Source organism: Salarias fasciatus, chromosome 5 (genome assembly GCF_902148845.1).
Source record: "Salarias fasciatus chromosome 5, fSalaFa1.1, whole genome shotgun sequence".
Classification (NCBI taxonomy): Eukaryota; Metazoa; Chordata; class Actinopteri; order Blenniiformes; family Blenniidae; genus Salarias; species Salarias fasciatus.
In genome coordinates this window covers 4,522,210-4,546,734 of record NC_043749.1, presented here as the reverse complement: position 1 = coordinate 4,546,734, position 24,525 = coordinate 4,522,210, and the positions used below count along the sequence as shown (strand labels likewise).

Here is a 24,525-nt window from a genome sequence, read left to right as displayed (position 1 = left end):
CCTTCCATACCCCCTCTATTCTGCAGATTTATTCTTCTTAGACAGTTTTTCTTTTCCACAATGAAAGTGACAGGACTGCCGTATGAGTAAAAAGCGGTAGTTACCCGTCTAGACCAGATGGGGGCGGTAGTACGCTCTTTGTGATGTGTAGTGTCTTGTCGCCATTCTAAAGAAGAAGAGGAACAAAAAAAAGAAGAAGAAGAAGTAGAAGAAGAAGAGCCGACATGGGGGCTGTTACTGATGGTTAGTAAAGCTTAAATTCGCCGATTCGTGCTCTGTTTAAAGTTACGCATTTGCTCTATATTACGTTTATCAAATGTAACTTATCCACACCGTTCCCCGAACAAAAGTAACTGTTCGCAAAAAGCGCTAATATCCCAAACAGCAACCATGTTAGCAGGCTAATGGTTAGCACGCCGTTTCTGTGTTGTTGATAAACTGTTCAGCTTACTCTGATTTCTTTGTTTCTCTTTTTCCAGATGAAGTTATTCGGAAACGCCTTCTTATCGACGGCGACGGAGCTGGAGACGACCGTAAAATAAACGTGCTCCTGAAGAGTTTCATCAAGTGGTGTAACTCGCCTACTAGCTCGGAAGAAGAAGGGTGAGGAGGCTGAACTGAATTTATCACAGGAGTTTTCCCACAGAGAACGTGAAGAAAACCCCTCTGGTTGTCTTGTTTAGATTCACGCAGTATCAGAGGATGCTGGGCTTCCTGAATCAGTGTGAAAACTCCATGGGTAAGACACTGATGGTTTACGACATGAACCTGCGGGAAATGGAAAACTATGAGAAAATATACACCAACATAGGTAAGTGATTGCTATGCTGATCCTGCTTTTATGTTTACAAATCTTGACTACTCGTGATTTGCATGATCCTTCTTTGTAATCACCCCCCCACCCCCCACCCTACAGAACAAAACATCATGTCTGCACATGAGAAGATAACAGAATGTAAGAAAGAAATCCTGAGGGCCAAGAGGATACGAAAGAATCGCCAAGGTAAGAACAATTGTCATCCATCAACTATGCCTCTAACGCATCACAAAGGCCAGTGGCATGCAGAACTAAACTGATTCCTTCAGATCCACGTACATGTTTGATAAGCTGCTGGATAATTATGCAGAGATGAAAACACAGCAACTAGACCAGCTGCTTTTAGCCTATCACACAGTAATTTAAAGTAATGTGACACTATATGTCGCAGCAGCTCACCTGTGATTTATGTACACAATTGAATCAGTCAGAATGCAAATTCCTTTTTTTTTTTTTTTTTTTTTTTACTCTGATCCAGGCTCATTCATGACAGCTTTACAGTTTCACAAAAGTTTCCTGATTACAGTTTTTGTTTTCTTTAAAGAGTATGATGCTTTAGCCAAGGTTATCCAGCAACATCCAGACCGGCATGAAACTCTCAAGTAAGCCACCTTGTCTTTATTGAAAGAATTTCTTTGTTTTTAGACCGATCTGTTGTAATGTTCTGCCCTTAATTCTGTTTTGTGCTTCTGCAGGCAGCTGGAGGCGCTTGACAAAGAACTCCAACAGCTGTCACACATCAAGGAAAGTGTGGATGCAAAGGTGAAACTTCCTGTTTTCACAATGAAATATTTTCTTCAACCCTCAGAATTGCGTTTTTTAAATTCATGTTCCATTTTAATCAGTTGGAGTTGAGAAAGAAGCAATTCCACGTGCTCCTCAGTACCATACAGGAGCTGCAGCAGACTCTGGAGAGTGAGTACTTTTCGTTTCCTGAAGGTTTTGAGTTGCACAACAGAGCAAACGTTGGATCTGTTGAGTCCATGGAACTAGACTTTCACTGATTCTTGCTGATTTTTTTCAAATCTTTTGCAGATGATGAGAAGTCAGAAAATGATGACAACAGTCAGGAGAGCCTGATGGACAGCAGTGAATGAACATCTCAAAATCCTGAACTATAACAGTGAACTGCTTTTTCCTCAGAACACTTTTCTATGTATTTTTGAATAAAGTTGACTTGAACAAGGTTTACTTCTTTCATTTATTCACCTATATGGTGAATCTTTCTGTCCACTTATCCAAAGGTTAGAACATTTGTGCATTTCAGCTCTGTGTACCACCCACACTCATTTGGAATTAAACCATTAAGATGTGCTGTAAGTACAGAGTTTCAGCTTTAATTTGAGTCTGAATGTCGCCAGTCGTAATTATTCATTATTTCATTTTTGAGTAAATGAAAACTCTAGAGTTAATTTCTAGTAACCTGGCAAAAGCCATATTCACATGTGCAGCAGCGAATTGCTTCACATATCATTCTCGTGGTGTGTGAGAACAAATACCGCGAGAATTCAGCTTGCCGGCAAGGTTAAATTTCTAGTGAGGTTAACTTTAAATACTAAGTCCAAAAAGTTGTTTCTATGAGTGAAGGAAGTTTAATGGATCCAAGACTTCAGACTTAAACTGACTTCAAAGAATTTGACATCAAATGTTAAGAGTTGCAGTCTGACCACAGCAGCTGCTTGTGAGATTTGTAGGGATGTCTTATTGATGGCTTGATGGTTAAATTTGGAACTTCTCAGAGGAAAAATGCTGAAACTGGTGTCAATGTCACATTTATATAATTGAGGGTAACTCATAATTGCTTTCACTGGTTAAATATTTTAATGGAAGCATATCAGACACAAGTGACTCAAAATCCTTAATGCAGGAAAACCAATGTTCAGATCCCAACAGGGACCTTTCTGTGTGGAGTTTGGATGTTCTGTCTGTTTTTTGTTCCCTTGGTCTAGACTCAAAACACCAAGCTTCCCAATGTGAGGCAAAACTGAAAACCACTACACTACCAAGCAGCCCCTGAGCTGCTGTATATCACAGTGAGAGGTTCAAAGTATCCAATTTTATGTGTTGTGAATTAAGTGAAGCTTTGAGAGAATATCAAATCATTTTATGCCATTTTCATTTACATTCAATTCATTGTCTACGACTTGAAATTAAATTAAATCTCATCAACTTCAATCTTATACCACACACAACTGAAAGATGGAGCCAAAGCACCCACTTTTCAAATGGCACTGATATTTTGAAATTCTTTCACTTAAAGTGAGAACTAAGCAGTAAAAATGTGATGAACAGTGATTGAATGGGCTTAAGTAAGACTAAACACTCAGAACTGATAAATTTTTTAATGAAGAAACAGTGCAAAAATGCAAAAATTCCATTTATACTAGACATGTTTTTTCCCTTTGTCAAAAACAATAATATTCCTAATCTTACTTTAGTAGAGATTATACTTGGAGTGTGCTTGTGGTCTCCCCAGAGGAGCTGGAGAAGCTTTGATGAACTGAAATATTCGGGTTTTTTTGTTCTCTATACTGCCGATACAACCTCATACGAACAAAGTGGAAACGAGGAACACACTTGACAACCACTGTATTTCTTACTCCTGTCTGATCAGATGTGACCCAATGGATAAGCTAATGTAAAACTATAGTTTCAGTTTTAGACTTTTTGTTTTCGAAGATGCTAAGCTGCTGATCCTGAAGCCTGTTTGTAACATTGAGGTTATGATTGTCATGCACAAAAGGATTGAAATTTGTAAATACTTACAAGTAAAAAAAAAATGTAATCCTTCACCAAGACCAAAAGTAAACTAATAATAATAATAATGTAGGAATGTTAATTTTCTGGGATTTTAAACAATTTGAAATTAAAGTTGAGCTTTTGAGATGGACTGTTTATCATTATACAAGGATGTGAAATAAGATCAGATTTTAATAATCCTACATGAGGGAAATCTATCATAAATGTAATATGAGTATGGATTACAGTACATTGGAAAGGTCCCTCAACATGTTCGAATTGCAGAGCCGTGGCATTTAAAACTCCACCAGGTATGAACGGGCCTTCATCAGGCGCTTGAGGCGACTCTGCAGAGAGTCCCGCTTGATCCCGATGTCAAAGTCCTCCTTCAGCAGGACCTCCACGTTCTCTTTGTCCTGAAGCATCTGCAGCATCTCCCTCTGCAGCTGCAGCGCCGACTCCTGCAGCATCTGGTAGCGGATCACCAGCGGGACCTGATCAGCCAGACGGAGGCTGGCAATCTGGCAGAGAAGATTTGAAAACAATTTTCATACAAGAACAGCTTTGAAAGAAGGATTTTTCAAAGTTTTTAGTCTTATTAGTTCAGTTTAGGAAAGTCAAAGTAAAACTCACTTGGTAATATGATTTGAGATGCAGCATCAGCTCCTGAAAAGTTGCGTGGTTTTTTGGTTGGTACACAGCCATGTCGGGGAAAGAGCATTTTGGCTCGTCGTCCTCAGAGTCGGACTTCACCTCGTCTCGCTTGTTCTCGTTCAAACTGCTGCTGTAGGTCTGATCCTGGGAGTAAACCAGCAGCTCCATTTTGAACTGAGTTCTCAGCATGGCCTCAGCGCTGGCCTCTTTTTCCTGCTTGATGGCTTCGATCTTGACCTAAAAGAAGTAAATTTACGTCAGTCTGAATTTTTTTTTTTTTAAAAAAAAGCCCTATTTTACAACAACCAACACTTTTGTGGCAGAATCTAGTTTGATCAGACTTGTACATGATTTTTACTTTACCTTGGCTGTTTTCACAAGGTTTGGAAATCCAGCAAAACTACTTTGCGCCATGTGCACAAACGCCTTCTTAATAGCATCTGTAAGAAACAGACAGAAAAGATATGTAAACTATGCTACTGCATAGACACTGTGAGCTTTACTTGGCTGTTTTGGAAGAAACCCAAAGACAACAAAAAGACAAAACTGTATGCATTAGTTATATAACGCTTCAAAAGCAACTACGCCCTAAGATTACCTCTAAAAAAGTCTGCAGACCCCCTCTCTGATCTGAAACCTGGAAATTTAAGTCCATAGTTTCTAGTTAAAGTTTTATTGACATGTGTGACATGTATGTGTCTACTTTTGACAAACTCAGAGAGCAGACAGCACATCATTGCGCCACTCCCCCAAACGGTGTCCTGGACTCTGATGTTGAACCACCGATACGACGCATGATCAGAACACTGTTTTCATCAGAGCGTTGCTGAAAATGTGCCCTTGCGACTCATGACTGGCCAAGTTTACAAAGCTAAGAATGTGGCCGAACGGGGGAACATAGTCACCTGAAAATGTTATCAAGATCAAGACTCAAAAAGGGAAATGTTGTTTCTGCTAATGTTGATCCCAGATGAACAGACTGGTGGTTCAACTTCAGGTGCTCACAATCAGCCAGCGGCATCAAAACCCTTTGGTTTACAGTATCTTCCAAATTAAGAGCCAAACTGTCATTCCTCATACAGATTAGACCACAGCAGTAACAAATACCTCCAGTGTCCTTGAGTTTCCGGACAGCTGGCTCTTCCAGCTGTTTGATCTGCTCCTTCACCATGGACTCGAAGGTCTTGTAGTTGATGAAGCCCGGCAGTTCCCTGCCGCGGTACTTCTCTTCATATTTATCCACTTCTTTTTCAATTTTCTTGTTAACTAAAAAAAAATAAAGTTTGGTTTAAGCTTTGGTGGCATGGTCAGTGAGATAAGAAAAAAAGGGGATTAAGAGCATTTCAGGGTTCATTATAAGTGTAATTTTAACTATCCGATGACAGCAATTGTTTGTGATTTCCAGCAAATTTATGTAGAGTTTACATATTATTCCTGGGTCTTCTTGTGATTTTTCAGGGTGTTCTTGCCTTCCTCAATTCAGACACACATATTTGGTTGATTGATTACTAAAACACACCTGTTCTCTGGGTGTTCAGGTCTTGTCTTACCAGGATGTTCCTGGTTTTGTTTTTTCTGCTTGAAAAACAATTTTTAAACAGTTTGAATGCTGCTTTGGTCACGACCACATCCTAAATACTCACAATTTATTGCTGAGTGATCCAGGTGGGCCTTCCAGTTCCCAAACTCTCTTCTCAGTGTGGAAAATATGTTGAAGCTCTCTCCACACTTGAGCTCTTCTCCTGCCGTCATACTGATGGCGTCGTGGGTGAAGGCTGAGACTTTCTGTGGCACACGAGGGAAACTGTGTGATTTCGTGTGTAAAAACCAACATCACAGATAAATATGACTTCAGAGCGAGGGAACTCACATCAATGAGGAAAACCAGTCTCTCTGCAGCATCAGTTGGCGGGCCGTTTCCGCATCGGTCCAGCTCCGCCTGAGTTTGTGCCAGTTTCTCCTCAATCTGCTCCTCAAGTCTGGGAAGGGATTTCTGCAAATCGCACAGCCGGGAAGAAAGACGTCACAACGAAGTGCTGGATTCAAATGGTGAACTGCAAAGAAGAAACGATGGAAATACCCACCTCAATGTGATGCACCAGCTCAAGCGTGAGTTTCTCGGCCAGTTTGGGAACAGTGGCATGGCCGCTGTCGAACAGGGTGCTGCGGCGAAAGACAGAAGAGATGAGGACTCACTGTCAGACCTGTCTGACGCTTTATTATTGTTTGAAAATAAAAAACCACTTACTAGAAATGTACATGTTGTTCAAAAAAGGCCTTCTCCCTTTCTATGGCCTCAGGAAGAGACACCTTATCGGCGATCTCCTTCTGACCTCTGCACTTGACGATCATGTAGCCCTTGGAGAGGTGGATGACCTCGTTGTGGACGATGTCCACCACCACCTCCTCTGTGCCTTTGTCCACCAGGTCAGGTTTGGTCAGGATCCCTGAAAGACGCACAAATTAGAAACAGAAACAAAGCGTCTCGAGTGTCTCTCACAAGGTCGCTTCATTTACCGAGAGTCCTCTCTCCGTCGGGATCCACCTGCTGAGCCATCTTCAGAGCCTCGGTGGTCGCAATGTCCACGTTACAGGGAACAACCACCAAGCTGATGGTCTCTTGTTTTGTGATGAACTTCTGGATCAGCCTCTTTATCTGAAAGAGTACATTGCCAAGAGTAAGGCTGAATCCCATTTCACCCCTTAGCCCTTCCCCTTGGCCCTTCCCCTTGGCCCTCCGCCTATGAAACGGAGTGCTAAGGGGTAGGGGAGAAAGTCAACCCCTCCGAATTGGGACACCCCTCCGACAATCGCGTACGTCATCAGTAGTCGCCGCTGCCGATGACGTAGGCAGATGCGACAATTATCTGCCGAAGAAGAATGTTTTTCTTACATTTTAAAACTTTATTAATTGACAAAATACTGACATTTATGAACTTCTTTCGTTGCAGACGCCGCCATCTTGCCGATCTTGGAAGGCTTTCTGAGAAATCTGTCATCCAGTGGCGCCGGTGGCGAGGGGCGCTTGTTTTGTTCGCCTGGACCGTGGGGTTAGTTCACTTCCGCATTGGCGGGGGCGCTCGTTTCCCACCCGCGCATTCCAGGCGGGCCGTGTTGAAGAAACCAGTTTATTGAAAATAATCGTCTATCTGTTGTGTTTGAAATGCGCCTGGAATGCGCGGGTGTGGAAACGATCACTCCCGTCAATGCGGAAGTGAATTAACCCCGCCCGCCAGGCATGATCAAGGCTGAAAGAACAAGCGCCCCTCGCCATCGGCCGATACCCCTCCGTTTGGAGTGTGCCTCTCGAGAATCTCCTTTTGGAGGGGTGACTGGCCCTCTTTCTTGGCCCTACCCCTCCGTCATAATGACAATTGGTACACTCCTACCCCTCCACGTGAACGCGCAAAACGAGGGGTAGGGCCAAGGGGAAGGGCTAAGGGGTGAAATGGGATTCAGCCTAAGTCAGAAGCGTTCCACCTCTCAACCTCGAGCATCAGCTCTCCTCCCAAGGCAACAAAAGCTGCTTTAGCAAAGCTGCAGCTCAACTCAAATACTGTCATTCAGACAGGAGTCAACGTTTGGTCCCACCTGATCGCCGATGTCCTCCGGCTGTCCCTTCACAGCCACCCTGGCGATGCCGGGCAGGTCGATGAGGGTCAGGTCAGGAACATCAGGGGAGGCGATCTCCAGACTGATAAGGTCGTCACAGATCCCCACCCCGACGCCGGCCATCTCATCCTGAGCTGCACGGAGACGACGCCACGTTACAGGAAAACCCGGGACACCCGTCATGCTCCAGCTACGTAAAATCTACTCTACCTTCTCGGATCTTCTTCTCCACATCTGCCGGTCCTTCCAGTTCTTCCTCACAATCCTGGTAGCTAATCTTTCCATACCACCCATCGCCTTTTCTCTTCCTCTTCATCTTCAGCTCCAGAGGACATCTTGTGACAATACCTGCATTCAAGATAAGAGAATTCCAAAACATGTTGACAAATTCAAAACAATGTCAGTCCTCAGAATGATGATCAAGACAATGAAAGTTGGATCAATAAAACACCTTGAATATGTGTCACAAAAAATATAGATCTGAGAGAAGTCAAAGCTCAGTATCAACATTTTAATTTGTAGATAATCTGACATGTAGTTTTACAGCAGCGGTTGTCACTGTGCCAGTCTTCTCTCAAGCACCACTTTCGAGCCTTTTAGCTTTCTTCTTCCATTCACATGTTAAATAAGTTCACACCAGAAAATTTGTTATCTATCTCTTCATGGCAGCAAGAAATGGGAAATTCTGATAATATAAATTTCCAACAACCAACAGTTCTGACCACTTCCCCTGGTGGTGTGACCACTTACAGTTTAAAATGGATTTACATCACTTAAAAAGATTTCAGCAATAAACATTAGGTTCAAATGTATTGAATGACATTTTCCTTCCTTCCTTCCCCATTTTATCACTTATTTAAAAAAAGATAATGTTCTGCAATCGTTCACCTGTTTTTATGCTGATTGGAAGTGTCAGATTCACTCATTGTGGTTTATTGGAGTGCGTTGAAAAGCATAGTGATGTACCTGAGTGCTTTTAAAAGTCACATTTTTATTCCAGAGTTGATCAAGATGATAAATTTCTTTTTTCAGATAACCTACATCAAAGGCATAAACCAGTGGTAAAGGATCAGAAGTGATCATCCTGTAGACATAGATATCATTTACCAGCAGTTTCTATTCTCAGGAATGAATTATTTGACACTCTGCCAGCTCTCTCATGGACTCATTCCTCAGAACAAAACCAGTTCAGCTAGCCTCGTAAACCAGCCCCGCCCACTCCAAATCCACATTTGGGTTTTGGAGCTGGGGTCCAAAATCCAAATGTGGATGTGGAGTGGGCAGGGCTGGTTTATGAGGCTACAGTTCAACAAAGGAGAAAAAAAATCCTCTTATGTGTGTGCAGGTGTTGGTGAAAGTGAAAGCTATCAAAAAGCCATTTTACTTGGAATACGTTCAGCACTTTATACTTCATAACTTTCTCAGTACATTACATGATATGAATTATTGAGTTAGTTACACGCTTGTAAACTGAAACTCATATCAGTATCCTGATACTTAAACAGTAAAGTCAATAATTGTAATTTATTAGATCCACGCCTTTCTCTAACTTGTAGTACTACTCTGGAAATTGAGAGCTACGCAAAATATTAACACAGAGAGATGCAAATAAGATTCCAGCATTGTGTACACCAGCCCTGGGCATCAAAACTACACTGAGGAAAACTGACACAGAGCAACAATAGAGACACAACCTGCTTTTGATCCAGACATTATTTTCTTATTGAGCAAAACTGATGTCAACTAATATGTCTTGAAGCTCTATAGTGCGAATTAATTCATGCGGCTCCTTGGTGAAATTAGTGGCCCACTAGTTTAGATGGATGGATCAGAATGGTCAAATTAAGTATCTGCACTGCTGATCTCAGGTTGAGGGCAGAACACACCTGGGACAGGGTCTCCAGTCCATAACAGGACGGATACACATTCACATCCACATTCACACCCAGGAGCAATATTAGGGTCAATACATGGGGAGAACATGCAAACACCACACAAAGACTTTTCAAATTTGAACCTGGATTTTCACCCCCCCCCCCCCCCCCCCCCACCCCCCCCCACCCCCAACACCGAAATGACTCAACAAAAATCTATGAAAATCTATTTCTCACCTTCGTCAACCATGTTTTCACAATTAGTCACCCAGGAGATAGGTTTCATTTTCCCCTTTTCTTTTAAAATAGTAAAAAAAAACTTAGAACAGTTACTTTTAACCATAAAACTCCGATTAAACTTTATAAAGTAAATCCACTGCTGGACTGGGGCATGTTGCGTCCTGATTTTGGCCCGCGGGCCGCATGTTTGACACACCTAGAATATAATCTTTTTCGCTACAAGTTTGTGACACGTCCGTCTCATAATATTAGAGATGATAACGGACTATTTCCGTCCCGTCTGACGGGCGGTCCTCTCACCGTTCCCTCTGGGCAGAGCCACCCCGGACAGCGCCTCCAGCACGGAGCTCTTCCCCGAGCTCTGGTCTCCGATCACGGCGATGGCGGGCAGCGCCAGGTCCTTCTCCACTCCCAGGGAGCGCAGCGAGTCGATCAGGTCGATGCAGGGACGCACTTTCTCCTCGTACTGCTGGTTCAGCGTGCTCATGGTGGAGGCGAAGCGACACTTCGTGGGGAGAGTCTGGTGGAGGAGCCGCCGCGCGCTCAGCTCGAGATGCGTCTCGGGAATGATGCTGGAGAAACACCCGGCCGGAGAGACAGACGAGACCATAGGTTTCGTTTTCCTTTTTTCCGTTCCTCTGAAGTCCAGAAACGAAACTCAGGGGTCTGTAAAATGAGGCTGTACTCTTCTGGAGTGGCTCCTTAACATTTCTCAAAGTTTCACAAAATCTTTTTCGAAAGGACTTTTGGCTCTTGGGGTTTCTAAAGGGAAAAAGAAAAACGAATAACTGCTTAAAAGGGAGCCCAAAAGGCTAGAACAGCTACAATGTCAAGTGCCTCTTAAAAAAAACGGAATAAGATTGTTAAAATCTCTAAAATCAAGCACAAAAACTGCTGAAAATGTGATGAAATGTCATATCCTATATTGTAATTGAAACCTTGTAAATGCAACATGTGACAAACTTTATGTTCACTATATCAAAACTGCCTCCAAAACTTAAAAAAAAAAACTGTCCTATCCTCATTTTAAAGGTGGTAACACTTTACTTGAAGCACCCAGTATAACACATTATAAGTGTTTATAAGTAGTTATGAACACTCATAAATGATCACAATGCTTTATAACTCACTATACAGCATAGGATTAGGATTAGGGTTAGGGTTAGGGTTAGGGTTAGGGTTAGGTCCTGGCATTGTGATCATCTATGAATGTTTATAACTATAGCTACACGTGTTATAATGGCATTATAATGCTTTATAAATATACTTATATTGTGTTATACAGGGGGGCTTCAAATAAAGTGTTACCTTAAAGGTTAGATGTTTTTTATGGTTCCAGTGAAATTTGATCTGGTAGAAAGTGATACAAACAGTATGTATTATAGGTATTATTAATAGAGATCAGAAACACCTTCTACAGATCCTGAAAAAAATGGAGCTCAAACAAACATTAGGTGGAATGTCTGGGAAGTCTTCCAAATGGAATAATATCTAAAAATAAATGTGTTCTGGAAGATGGGGAGCAGTAATACCAGCCCTCGACGAAACAGGCCCTAATGCAGTGGTTCCCAACCGGGCCGACCACTATGGGGGAGTCACAAAGCCTTCTTGATTTTAATGAGAATGACATTTTTTTGTCTTTAAATAAGTGAGTCATCACAATACATTCAATGTCAATTTGATTTATATAGCACATTTAAAAAGGTCAGCTTTACAGTACAATATATACAGTACAAGATAAAACAGGCAAAACAGAACAATTCATGTCACAAACAAAAGACAGTCTGCAGTCAGACTAAGGCAAAGACTCAGATACTTTACTGACACCCACACTTTGCTTCTGACAATAATTAAAGACGTCTCTTTCTTTCTTTACACGGTCCTAATCTTCTTCCATACGCATACATCAAACCATACAGTGGTAGAAACAGTAACCTTGAAGTGAAAAAGGGGGAAATGCCAAAGATATGCTCCAAGTCGGATGGCATGAAATCCAGAACTGAGATATAAATGTGACATGAATTCAAGTAAACAAACTTCACAGTGATTTATTGGCAAGAAATATTGTTACAACAAAGCATAATTCTGTGCATACAATACATATTGAGAATGAAGATACATGGAAGTGCACACTGGAAAAGCTATGTGAAAACATAAAACAAGGCTAAATATGAAGTACAGCAGATATACCGACATACAGGTAACCTAAATTAACGTACTACACGAGAGATCAGGAGTTCAAAATCTACAGGCTTTCAGAAGGATTTACAAACCTTAACTGATTCCTTCATCTTTAATATGACTGAACAGATGCTGCAGCATATGACAGTGGAGTGTAGGAATTTCTTAATTGGACAAGAAAAATCACTGCAGGACTGTGCAAACACATCATTAACACCAGGCGAAACAAAGGAAATGTCTGGGTGTCAAAGATAAGGTCCGTTATTCAAAATCGGCCCGCAAGAGGCAGTAGAAGATCCTCACACTAAACTACATTTTCATACTGAATCTCCCCAGCAGCCTGCGTGCCGCCGACAGACGCTTGAGACTCGCCATGCAGTGCGTCCTCTGCGTGTCAATGTCGCTATCCTCATGCAGCATCAGCTCCGACGTCGCCTTGTCCTGAATCATCTGCAGCATCTCCCGGTGCAGCTGTGCGGCTAACTCCTGCAGCATGTAGTAGCGGATCACCAGCGGGATCTGGTCTGCAAGGCGCTGGCCAACAATCTGGGAAACGGAGACGGCGAAGCAGGAGTGTCACTCAAAGATACTTCCAGTAAACCACGGCTGATATTTAAACCGTGACACATACCTGGTAGTAGGATTTGATGTGCTTCATCATCTCTTTCAGGGTTGCTTCACTCTCGCTGAAGACCCAATTGACGGTCCGGGCAGCTTCGTCTTCTCTCTTGCGCTTGCCTAGCTTCTTGCTGTATCTGCTGTCCTGAGTGTAAACAACCATCTCCATCCTGAACTGAGACCTCAGCATGGACTCTGCTGTCTCTTGCTTGTTGTTTCGGATGGATTCAATCTGCATCTGAATCAAACAGAAACCAAAGTATAGAGACCGCTTCAATGCATTGCTGTATGGTTACATCAGTAAAGCAGGGTTGCTAACTTTGATACAATGACATTAAGGCCCCGGTTTACACAATGTTTTCAAGCGAAAACGCCAAACTTTCCTTTCCTTTTGGGGGTCCGTTTACTCATGTAGCTCATGCTTAATTCACATTTTCACAACACACATTACCAGTGTTGGGCAAGTTACTTTAAAAAAGTAATTAGTTAGAATTACAAATTACTTCTCCCAAAAAGTAATTGAGTTAGTAACTCAGTTACCTCACTGAAAAAGTAATTAGTTACTCAGCAAAGTAACTGATGTTATTTTTCATGTTCTACACATTACCACATTCTATAACATCTATAACATCAAAGATGTTTATATCAACTGATTGAAGAATAAAAACACTTTATACAGTATTTTAGAACATTTAGTATTTATTTGAACTAAATTGCAGCCTGTTAAGAAAACACAAATGTAAACTTCTGGCCATTAAGTATTGCAAATCTCTGTAACTGTACATTAGGCCTACTGTGTTCCAGTGGACCTGCAGTCAGTGTTCAGCTCGGCTCTGGTCGCCTGCTGGTTGCTTGTTTTAACAGAGCGGCCCCTCTCCCTCCTGCTGCGTTTGGACTCGGGGTCGGGTTAGCAGCAGCAGCAACAAGTGTCATGCTAGCATGTGGCAGACGTGGATAAAGTCTTCCAGTGAGGCTTCCAGTTTCAGAACGCTACCTTTCTATGTCCTGGGCTCGAGCTCCACGCCATTGTCTCTGTCTTGTGTTTACCGGTCAGCGCGTGCAGCGAGTGAGACACGTGGGCAGGGCATGCCCGCTCACCAACCAATCAGTATCGCGTCTTCATTACCCCTCTCCCCCGTCCTCCCTGCTCTCTCCTGCAGCTGATGTGTGCGGCAGCAGCGATCACTCGCGCTTCATTCAGTCAGTAGTAACGCGCCACTTCATATTTTTAGTAACGGTAACGGCGTTGCAACGATGGGAAAAGTAACTAATTAGATTACTCGTTACTGAAAAAAATAACGCCGTTACTAACGCCGTTTATTCTAACGCCGTTATTCCCAACACTGCACATTACACAGCACTATTATATACTCCACATACCAGCAGAAACCTAAATTATACCGTACTACTAGCAGTTTGGATGACCTTTTTCCTCCAGAACTATCCTAATCTATTCTTGTGGTATAAATTAAACAAGGGGCAGGAAACTTTCCACCAAGACGTTTGCCCATATTGACACACTACAGACAAGCTCTTCATCCTCAACACAAAAGTCTCATTAGAATACATAGCAAAGGTGGTCTATTGGAAAATGAAAGGGGTGTGAAACGATTGCCTCCGGGGCCAAAACTTTATTAAAGATAGTTTCTATTTATGGTCTGGTTTCTTCTCAACCGGCACCAATCATATAATAAGTAGTAAACAAACACCTGACAAAAGAAGATAATACCTTTGCTGCTCTGATGAGGTTCGGAAACCCAAACAAACTTTTCTCGGCCAATTGACAAAGCTCCTCCTTTACCATTTCTGTAATGGAAAGAAATATACACATAGTTAAATAACACAATTTTAAGCATTTCAAATCAGCATGTTTTGTGTATAAAGTGTTTCATGGACTGGCACCCCCTCCACTGTTGGACTATTTTAAAATAAAGACTGGTGCAAGGACGCGTTCCACCTCTAGGGGCGACTGTGAAGTGCCATTCAGAAGAACTGCTTTTGGACAAAATGCTCTGTCTGTGAAGGCCAGTAAGATCTGGAACAGTCTCCCCCTCACTGTCAGAGAATGCTCCACATTTCCTCTTTTCAGAGCTCAGCTCAAAGTGTGGCTTAAAGAAAACCAGTCTTGTAATCACTGATTCTATTTTTAACATGTTTTCTTTTGTACTAATTGTGTTCCTTCTTTCTCATATCTGCCGAGGGACTACGGATGTAAATTAGCCTTTTGGCTATAATCCGGCATTTTTATGTGTGTTTTGTTTTGGCAATGCAGATGTTTATTAATGTGCACTGTCCCTATCAAATAACTTAATTAATTAATTAATTAATTCATTCATTCATTAATTAATTAAATAAACAATTCAAAAGCATGGTCCTGGTGTTCTGCAATCTGTGAAGGGACATGCCTGACACTGTCATGAGTTTTAGGACAGCAGGTTGCTCCAGCTTCTTGATCTGGTCCTGGATCATGGCCTCGAAAGTCTTGTAGTTGATGAACCCAGGCAGCTCTCTTCCACGGTACTTTAATTCATACTGGGCCACCTCCTTCTGAATATTCTGATTGACTGCAATATAAAAGCACCTAAAATTACTTCATATTGAACATGATAATGAAAGTTCATTTATCACAGTGAGAAAGACCAAAAAAAAAAAAAAAGCATTTTTTTTAAACACTTATTAGTTCTCTGTGCACAGATGGAAGAGATATGAGGTACGATCAAAACTTTCTGGAATCACACCCTTAAAAACAATATTTTACTTCCATCTCCAAGCCAAGCAATCCTGTCAACAGCGTCCCTTTATTTCAAGCTGAAAGGACACCGTTGACCATTTTGGTACAGGCCAAAAACAGAAATGTTGAAGGCACTGTGAAAAGAATTGTCATCATCATGGATCACCCAACTGTGCACTACGTATTGAAAGTTCAAAGGAGAGATCAAGAGCCATCAAAAATGTTAACCAGAAATCAGATTTCTCGATCGAGTTTAGGCTTGGTTGAAATGTTTTAGTTCCAACGCATTGTTTTTAAGTTTTTTCCACCAAACATTTTTGCATTTCCTCCATTTCCATGGAGGCAGAGTCAACTTTTTTGAAAAAGTGGCATTTTCAGTGGCTCCCACCACCGCTGATATAATGGACACCAAAACAGAAAGAAAGTTTTGCGTTTTCGTGTTATCATGTAAACAGGACCTCAGTTGTGATTTGTTTCTCTTAAAAACGATACAAACGTAATTCAAGATGAAGGGGACTGTTTTGACAGAGTCACTTCCTGGTTCAGAGGAGGTGTGCGAGGGTGTGTTAGCCCAGCAGAGGTAGCTCACACAACTGGCTGAAGAGCAATTTTTGTCTCTGTACCTGGATGCAGTGGCGAGAGAATGGGGCCAAAGAAAAGCCCGACCCCGGAGGAGCTCGAGAAAATAAAAAACTCCCTGGATTTTTTAAGTGGGAGCGTAGCAGCTGTCAAAGTGCAGCAGGAGAAGCTACTGAGGCTGCTGGAGGAGGAGGTGAAACAACTACGCCTCCTTAACACCGAGAAAGACCGGCGTATCGAGGAACTCGAGCGGCGAGAGGACGAGCTGGAGCAATACACTCGCATCAATGATGGTGTCATCACCGGCATTAAGATCAAGCCGCGCTCCCATGCGTGTGTGGTGGCTGCAGACAACAGCAGTGGCGGGGAGCCCAGCGAGCTGGAGTCGATCTCAGTGGAGCAACAGGTCGCATCCTACCTCGAAACCAAGGGGATAGAGATGAATCCAGAGGACATCGAAGCCTGTCACCCACTGCCTACGAGGAACCTGAGACCACCAGCCGTGATAATGAGATTTACAAATCGAAAAAAGAAGACTGCACTTCTGAAACAAGGACGCAAACTCAAAGGGACTGACGTTTTCATAAATGAACATTTAACAAGAAGAAATGCAGAAATCTCAAGGAAAGCAAGGCAACTTAAGAAACAAGGAAAAATCCAACACACTTGGGTAACGAACTGTAAAATATTCATTAAACTAAACGGGAGTCCTGAGGAAGCCAAAGTGTTGGTGGTGAGAAACATGGACGATCTGGATAAGTTCAACTGATATCAATGCATCAACAACAAGGTAACATGTCTCTCCCCACGCTATCATGAACAATACACCTGATACAATGACTTCATCAACAAATGCTATGGACATAGACTCATCACAGAGAATCCTATGTCATCAACAATTGGAACTGGAAACGTGTGAATTTCAAGAACACAATACAGTTGACCTAGTTACAGAAATAGACCCTGATCATTTCCTTTCTTCCATGGTAAACACATGCAATTATTTCACTCAAGAGCAGTATGAAAATGTTGTAAAATCAGAAGGCAAACTGTCACTTATACATTTTAATAGTCAAAGTTTGTATGCTAAGTTTGACTCTATCAAAGACTTTTTGCAGGATTTCAGTCATCCCTTCAGTATTATTGCAATTTCCGAAACTTGGTTCAGTAATGAAAGGGGAATAGATTTTACACTTGAAGGTTATGAACTAAGATATCTAAACAGAGAAGATAAAACTAGGGGTGGAGTTGCTTTTTTTATTCACCAGTCAATTAAATTTGATGTAGTGAAAAGTATGACATTGGCTGTACATGGAATAATGGAGTGTTTAACTGTGGAAATTTATAATGAAAAAAAGAAAAATGTTATTGTGAGCTGTGTATATCGAACACCAGGTACAAGTATTGAGATTTTCAATGAATGGATGGAGAAGCTATTTTCACCTGTGAACCAAAAAACACTATTTATCTGTGGTGATTTCAACATAGACTTGCTAAACCCGACTAAACAGAACAGCATTGAGGACTTCATTGACACAATGTACAGTTTGTCTTTATACCCATCCATAACAAAACCGAGCAGAATCACATCTCACAGCGCCACAGTTATTGACAACATATTCACTAATATCATGCTAAATCAAACAACTAGTGGTCTGTTTACATCTGATATCTCTGATCATCTACCTGTTTTTACTCTGCACGATTGTGACTTTAAGAACATAAAACACCCCATAGAAGTTATCTCTAAACGAATAAGAAATGACGAAACAATCAACAACCTGAACAACAGTTTAGCCCGACAGGACTGGAGTGCTCTATATGGAGAAACGGATGTGGACAGTGCTTATAGCAAATTTTTGGATATATTCATTTCCTTATATGATAAAAACTGCCCAGTAAAAGAATTCTATTCAAGGGCAAAACATAAACTTAGACCTTGGCTTACAAAAGGGATAATCAATGCTTGTAAAAAAGAAGAATAACCTCTATAAATTATTTATTAAATTAAAAACTAAAGAAGCGGAGCAAAAATATAAGTTGTACAGAAACAAATTAACAGACGTCATAAGAACAAGCAAACAGCTAAACTACAGAAGAAAATTAAATGAAAGCAAAAGCAATATAAAAGAAACTTGGAATGTTCTTAATGGTTTAATCAAAAATGGTTCCTCTAAGTTAACATATCCAGATTACTTCATTGACAAAGATGGTGGAAATCGCAACATGAGTAACATAGTAAACAGCTTTAATAATTTTTTTGTAAATATCGGCCCTGAGTTGGCTGCCTCAATTTCAAATCATGGAACGAATGAACTAAACCTTATTAAGAACAATCCATCGTCACTGTTTCTCTTGGCAACAGATGAGCAGGAGATTATAGATACAGTACTGAAATGTAAAAATAAGTTCCCCACCGACTATCATAATATTGACATGTTCTTAGTTAAAAATGTAATTTTTAATATTGCAAAACTGTTCACATATATCTGTAACTTATCATTTCGGTCTGGCCTTTTTCCAAACAAAATGAAAATCGCGAAAGTAATTCCGGTATTCAAAAATGGTAACAAACACTGGTTCACAAATAATAGACCGATTTCACTATTGCCACAATTTTCAAAAATTCTTGAAAAACTCTTTGACTCTCGACTTGATAAGTTCCTGGAGAAACATAACATAATAAATGATGGTCAGTATGGTTTTAGAGCCAAGCGAACCACCTCAACGGCACTAATAGAAGCCACTGAAGAAATTACTAATGCACTGGATCAGAAAAAAATTGCAGTTGGTGTCTTCATTGATCTCAAAAAAGCATTCGACACAATCAATCACTTTATCTTAGTAAATAAACTGGAAAAATATGGGATTAGAGGTGTAGCTGGGGACTGGATCAAAAGCTATTTGACAGAAAGGGTACAGTTTGTCAAAATGGGGAAGCATATATCGGAGCAACTTGGCATTGTTTGTGTCCCCCAGGGGTCCGTCTTAGGGCCAAAACTATTTAATTTGTACATCAATGATATTTTCAATGTATCTCAATCCCTAAAACTCATTCTTTTTGCGGATGACACAAATATATTCTATAGTAGTAATGATTATAATGAGCTTGTACAAACTGTGAACATGGAACTGAATAAGATAAAAAACTGGACGGATATAAATAAACTATCTCTAAATATAAGTAAAACTAAAGTAATGATGTTTGGTAATTCTACAACAAAGTCATCTCTGCAAATAGTTATTGAAGGTACTGAAATTGAAAATGTTTGTGAGAATAAATTTTTAGGTATAGTAATTGATAATAAATTATCTTGGAAAGCACATATCAAACATATAAAAACAAAAATATCCAAAAGCTTCTATATTATAAACAAAGTAAAACAATGCCTTGACGCAAATGCCCTCCGTACTCTGTATTGTACGCTGGTACTCCCATACCTCACATATTGTGTGGAGGTGTGGGGGAACACTTACCAGTGCACAATATATCCCCTAGTCATAATGCAGAAACGAGCTGTGCGGATCATACACAAGGCTAGATTTCTAGAACATACTCACAATCTTTTTATTCAGTCTAGGTTATTAAAATTCAATGATCTTGTGAAATATAACACTTCAATTATTATGTACAAAGCATTTAAAAAAAAATGCCAAATAATATACAGCAGTTTTTCAAATTAAAAGAGACAGTTCATAATTTAAGAGGGTATGGAAATTTCAAAATACCAGTAACAAAATCTACCCGTAAACGTTTTTGTGTATCCGTATGTGGGGTTAAGTTGTGGAACAACCTGGACACTCAACACAAGCAATGCCAAAATGTTCATAGATTCAAACTGCAATATAAACATACAGTTTGGTCGCAGTACACACAGTGTGGGTCTTGAATTCGCATCAACATTACTGAGTGTGTTTCTGTTGCTTCTTTACCATTCCTGGTATACTGTTCATTACTATTGTTGGTATACTTGGATTCAAGTATGTATATGTTATCTGTTATCAATTGTAACGCCACCTTGTTTCAAATTTTTGTTATGTAGATCCAAATTAATGAATTATTAATCTCCATGTGTGTATATGCTACTATGGAAGTGAGAATTCTTTCCGATTACATTAAGGACAATCGGGGGTGGGATTAAATAAGTTTTCTTCCTCCCACTCCCTTTCAGGCATAATTAAATCCTGTTACTTGGTTACTTGTTACATTGTTTATTGCTCCTGTGAATATGTTTCCTCTTCTTTGTGCATTATTGTATAGTAATTGCCTGAAACAAACAAATAAATACAAATACAAAATACAGATCCAGCTCAAATCCCTGATGGTGTTTGGCGAATGAGGAAAAAAAACGACTCGCAGTGAATTTTCAAAGCAGCAGTTCTAGATACTACTGCAGCTGTGCTTTAAAGGAGATGGCAGCAGAACATACAGCCAGGACTGAAACTTTCTGATCATCACTTGTACATCAAAGTTGTTGTAATGAAACATTGTTTGTTTTCTTACATTTGTTTCCGGAACTGTCAATGGTCTGTTTCCAAACTTGAAATTGGTCCCGGAGCTTGAAGAAGATGTTGGACCTGAACTGACACTTTAGGTCCTCTCCTTTGGTGAGACAGATCACGTCCTGTGTAAATTCTGTCACTTTCTAAAATGAGAAGAGGAAAACTTAACTATTCCGTAAGTGAAAATCAGCTTGGTCACATACTTGGTTGGAAGAGATGAACCTCTGCAGGCACTCACATCGATGAGGAAGCCGAGTCTCTCAGCTGTGTCCAGAGGAGGTCCGCTGCCCAACCTGTCCAGCTGTGTTTGAGCTTTTTGGATTTTTTTCTTTATTTGCTCTTCCAGATGAGGCAGGTTTTTCTAAAAAAAAAATAAATAAATAAAAAAAAGGACACAGGGTGCAGTCGTTAATGGCTAGAGACGGCTAATGGCTCGTCTTTATCTACTTATGTAAAGGCTTGAGAAGCTCTTACAACAATGTGTTGCACCAGTTCAAGGGTGAGCTTTTCCGCCAGTTTAGGAACAGTAGCTTTACCCTCTTCGTAGAGGATCCTACAACACACACAAACACAGTTAGCACAGCCTGTAACATTGCAAACACACACAACAAAACTGCTATAAAGAGTGAACTTACTGGAAATGTGCATGCTCTTTAAAAAAGTCCTCTTCCCGTTGTAGTGCCTCAGGAAGAGAGACCTTGTCTGTGATCTCCTTCTGACCTCTGCACTTGACGATCATGTAGCCTTTCTTCAGACAGATGACTTCGTTGTGGACGATTCGAACCGGTGTGTCCTCAGTGCCTTTGTCCACCAAGTCAGGCTTGGTCAAGATACCTGAAAGAACAGCCTGAACTGTAAGATTAACTGGCTCATTGTATTTATAAACTAATTTCAACTTTTCTAAAAGGAAGAAGATGCAACTGTGAACAAATAAAGTTCAAGATAACTTTAAAATTGCTTCCTAGATTGAAAATCCTACTTTTATTAATGTTTCCCCTTCTTGAAGTGTAAAATGTCCCAGTTACCTTTATAATGCACCATTACATACACCTCTGAGAGGAAATGACTCAAATACAACAATCTGGCAGAGTTGAACAACACGCAGGAGAAGCACAATACCGTACGCACATCAGGTAACTACGACAGACATCAGTTATCTAAATTCATCAAAACTGACTCCATTTACCAACAGTCCTTTCTCCGTCAGGGTCCACTTCCTGTGCCATCTTCAAAGCCTCGGTGGTCGCAATGTCCACGTTGCACGGAACGACCACCAAGCTGATGGTTTCCTGCTTCTGGATGAACTTCTGGATCAGCCTTTTAATCTGAAAGAGTGAAAATGACAACTAAAACATCAGCAGGCAAAAGTGAAAACATTCAAATGTCTCTATCTGAACATTAATTGTGTCAGTAAGTCTACTGCTAATTGTTCAATCCACCACACTGTCATGATGCTGAAGCGCTAAGGGCTGGACAAACATACCTGATCACCAATGTTCACCGGTTGATCCTCGACCGCCACTCTGGCGATACCGGGCAGGTCAATGAGCGTCAGGTCGGGAACATCAGGGGAGGCGATCTCCAAAGTGATGAGCTCGTCGCTGATCCCCACCCCGGACCCGGCCATTTTATCTTGAGCTGAAACAGGAGTCAAAAATACTTCCTTGAACAACAACTGAGACCGTCTTCTACCTCACTCAAACCTGGTTTCAACTGTACCGTCTCGGATCTTTTTCTCCACCAATCCAGGCTTTTTGATCTCTTCCTCGTGATTCTGGTAGCTGATCTTTCCAAACCACGGGTCTCCGTCAGTCTTTCTCTTCATCTTTAGTTCCAAAGGGCATCTTGTGACAATACCTGATTTTGAGAGCAGAGACGGCGAGATCAGACATGCAAGTGAAATCAAGTGTCGTAGATGAACCAGTGCAGTTTCAGCTTGAATATTGAACTCATCAATAAAACTTGATGATTAAATCACTTTCAGTGACTTCACTTTACTATCAATATGTTTATGGGCTTCTAGGAAACCAATCCCAAAGATATCGAGACAAGGGGTCAGTTTAAATAAAAGGAGAACACAACTACTTGACAGTATCACCATGACAATAATACAGACAGACACACACACACACACACACACACACACACACACACACACACACACACACACACGGACCATTTCACTGTATTTTGCAACAGAATGAATAATTAAAATTGAATTTATGCTGACATTGTCATTTTCCGTCAAAAATATTTTGTTTTGTGAAACTATTGACATTTTCATTTTAAATGCTCAGCAACACAGCAGAAAAAAAAAACTTTAAAGTTTACTTTTGAAGGTTGTTAGGGCACTGTTTTTCGGTCTGGTCCACTCAAAATGAAACAAAAAAAAACTAGACCCAGACTTGTTGACATTTAACAGAGGATAACTTTGGAAGAACAGTTATTTTTATTCTTAGAACTGAAATACAGTCATTATTTCTTTTTTTCCCACACTTTCTGGTCAAGTAACTGACCCTAATTTTGGCATTTCACTCCAAGCTTCTGACAATGAATATCAATATTATTATCACAGAGTAACAGCTTAGACTCAGACACTCTGTCTGTCTACTTATATCCCGTCTAATAAAACAGTATAAATCCAGATGATGAGTGAAGTGTGAGGGTCGTCCTCTCACCTGAGTGCTTTTAAAAGTCACATTTTTATTCCAGAGTTGATCAATATGATAACTTTCTTTTTTCAGATAACCTAAATCAAAGGCATAAACCAGTTGTAAAGTATCAGAAGTGATCATCCTGTAGACATAGATGTCATTTACCAGCAATTTCTATTCTCAGGAATGAATTTGACACTCTGCCAGCTCTCTCATGGACTCATTCCTCAGAACAAAACCAGTTCAGCTAGCCTTGTAAACCAGCCCCGCCCACTCCAAATCCACATTTGGATTTTGGAGCTGGGGTCCAAAATCCAAATGTGGATGTGGAGTGGGCGGGGCTGGTTTACCAGGCTACAGTCCAACAACAGGGAGAAAAAAAAATCATCTTAAGTGTGTGCAGGTGTTGGTGAAAGTGAAAGCTATCCAAAATCCATTTTACTTGGAATTGTGCAAATATGTTCAGCACAAATTCATTTTGGTTTAGATGGATCATACATCAAATGGGTTGCTGATCTCAGGTTGAGGGCAGAACACACCTGGGACAGGGTCTCCAGTCCATAACAGGACGGATACACATTCACATCCACATTCACACCCAGGAGCAATATTAGGGTCAATACATGGGGAGAACATGCAAACACCACACAAAGACTTTTCAAATTTGAACCTGGATTTCCACGCCCCCCTAGACCACCAAAATGACTCGACAAAAATCAATGAAAATCTATTTCTCTCCTTCGTCAATCATGTTTTCACAATTAGTCACCCAGGAGATAGGTTTCATTTCCTTTTTTTTTTTAATAGTAGAAAACTTAGAACAGTTACTTTTAAACATAAAACTCCGTGTAAACTTTGTAAAGTAAATCCACTGCTGGACTGGGGCATTGGCCTGATTTTGGCCCGCGAGCCGCATGTTTGACACACCTAGAATATAATATTTTTCACTACAAGTTTGTGACACGTCCGTCTCATAATATTAGAGATGATAACGGACTATTTCCGTCCCGTCTGACGGCCGGTCCTCTCACCGCTCCCTCTGGGCAGAGCCACCCCGGACAGCGCCTCCAGCACGGAGCTCTTCCCCGAGCTCTGGTCTCCGATCACGGCGATGGCGGGCAGCGCCAGGTCCTTCTCCACTCCCAGGGAGCGCAGCGAGTCGATCAGGTCGATGCAGGGACGCACTTTCTCCTCGTACTGCTGGTTCAGCGTGCTCATGGTGGAGATCTGCGACGACCTGCTGCCCGAGGAGGACTGAGGCGGACTGAGCCGCTTCCAGGGAAGCCTGGGAAGGAAGAAAGCCCGCTTAGGTTTTGTTTTCCT

General features: G+C 41.1%; 3 protein-coding genes across 4 annotated transcripts; 1 reads left to right on the top strand and 2 right to left on the bottom strand.

The window, feature by feature from the left end:
* Window positions 1-171: 171 nt before the first annotated feature.
* Window positions 172-2,006, top strand: thoc7 (THO complex 7). Its single transcript, XM_030090790.1, has 8 exons — window positions 172-243; window positions 480-603; window positions 684-811; window positions 917-1,003; window positions 1,362-1,419; window positions 1,513-1,579; window positions 1,663-1,732; window positions 1,853-2,006. Exons 1-8 carry the CDS (start codon window positions 225-227, stop codon window positions 1,912-1,914), a joined length of 615 nt encoding a protein of 204 aa, XP_029946650.1. The 5' UTR covers window positions 172-224; the 3' UTR covers window positions 1,915-2,006.
* A 1,134-nt stretch (window positions 2,007-3,140) lies between these two features.
* On the bottom strand, window positions 3,141-24,500 carry LOC115387889 (interferon-induced GTP-binding protein Mx-like). 2 transcript variants are annotated; one of them, XM_030090788.1, is made up of 13 exons: window positions 24,394-24,500; window positions 10,237-10,396; window positions 8,033-8,170; window positions 7,802-7,956; window positions 6,728-6,866; window positions 6,459-6,657; window positions 6,295-6,373; window positions 6,081-6,203; window positions 5,854-5,995; window positions 5,318-5,476; window positions 4,574-4,650; window positions 4,190-4,447; window positions 3,141-4,077 (listed from the first exon to the last, which is right to left on the bottom strand). In XM_030090788.1, exons 1-13 carry the CDS (start codon window positions 24,418-24,420, stop codon window positions 3,853-3,855), a joined length of 1,881 nt encoding a protein of 626 aa, XP_029946648.1. In that variant the 5' UTR covers window positions 24,421-24,500; the 3' UTR covers window positions 3,141-3,852. The 2 variants fall into 2 exon arrangements, with proteins under 2 accessions (XP_029946648.1, XP_029946647.1); XM_030090787.1 differs by lacking the exon at window positions 24,394-24,500 and having other exon boundaries at window positions 10,237-10,561.
* LOC115387890 (interferon-induced GTP-binding protein Mx-like) lies at window positions 11,959-24,502 on the bottom strand. Its single transcript, XM_030090789.1, has 12 exons — window positions 24,234-24,502; window positions 22,268-22,405; window positions 22,032-22,186; window positions 21,735-21,873; window positions 21,184-21,382; window positions 21,023-21,101; window positions 20,787-20,909; window positions 20,550-20,691; window positions 15,141-15,299; window positions 14,465-14,541; window positions 12,749-12,973; window positions 11,959-12,663 (listed from the first exon to the last, which is right to left on the bottom strand). Exons 1-12 carry the CDS (start codon window positions 24,418-24,420, stop codon window positions 12,427-12,429), a joined length of 1,860 nt encoding a protein of 619 aa, XP_029946649.1. The 5' UTR covers window positions 24,421-24,502; the 3' UTR covers window positions 11,959-12,426.
* Between the last annotated feature and the right edge of the window lie 23 nt (window positions 24,503-24,525).

What these genes read in the sequence shown, in the direction of transcription:
- LOC115387890 (XM_030090789.1), bottom strand. Translation starts at nt 24,420, where the DNA reads ATGAGCACGCTGAACCAGCAGTACGAGGAGAAAGTGCGTCCCTGCATC. An exon ending in AAAGAGCATGCACATTTCCA is followed by an intron (nt 21,102 to 21,183) that starts GTAAGTTCACTC and finishes TGTGTGTTGTAG; the next exon opens with GATCCTCTACGAAGAGGGTA. An exon ending in ACATCAAATCCTACTACCAG is followed by an intron (nt 12,664 to 12,748) that starts GTATGTGTCACG and finishes TCCGTTTCCCAG; the next exon opens with ATTGTTGGCCAGCGCCTTGC.
- thoc7 (XM_030090790.1), top strand. An exon ending in GAAAATATACACCAACATAG is followed by an intron (nt 812 to 916) that starts GTAAGTGATTGC and finishes CCCACCCTACAG; the next exon opens with AACAAAACATCATGTCTGCA. An exon ending in GCTGCAGCAGACTCTGGAGA is followed by an intron (nt 1,733 to 1,852) that starts GTGAGTACTTTT and finishes AATCTTTTGCAG; the next exon opens with ATGATGAGAAGTCAGAAAAT.
- LOC115387889 (XM_030090787.1), bottom strand. Translation starts at nt 10,546, where the DNA reads ATGGTCTCGTCTGTCTCTCCGGCCGGGTGTTTCTCCAGCATCATTCCC. An exon ending in CGACGGAGAGAGGACTCTCG is followed by an intron (nt 6,658 to 6,727) that starts GTAAATGAAGCG and finishes TGCGTCTTTCAG; the next exon opens with GGATCCTGACCAAACCTGAC. An exon ending in GGATCACTCAGCAATAAATT is followed by an intron (nt 5,477 to 5,853) that starts GTGAGTATTTAG and finishes ATTTTTTTTTAG; the next exon opens with TTAACAAGAAAATTGAAAAA.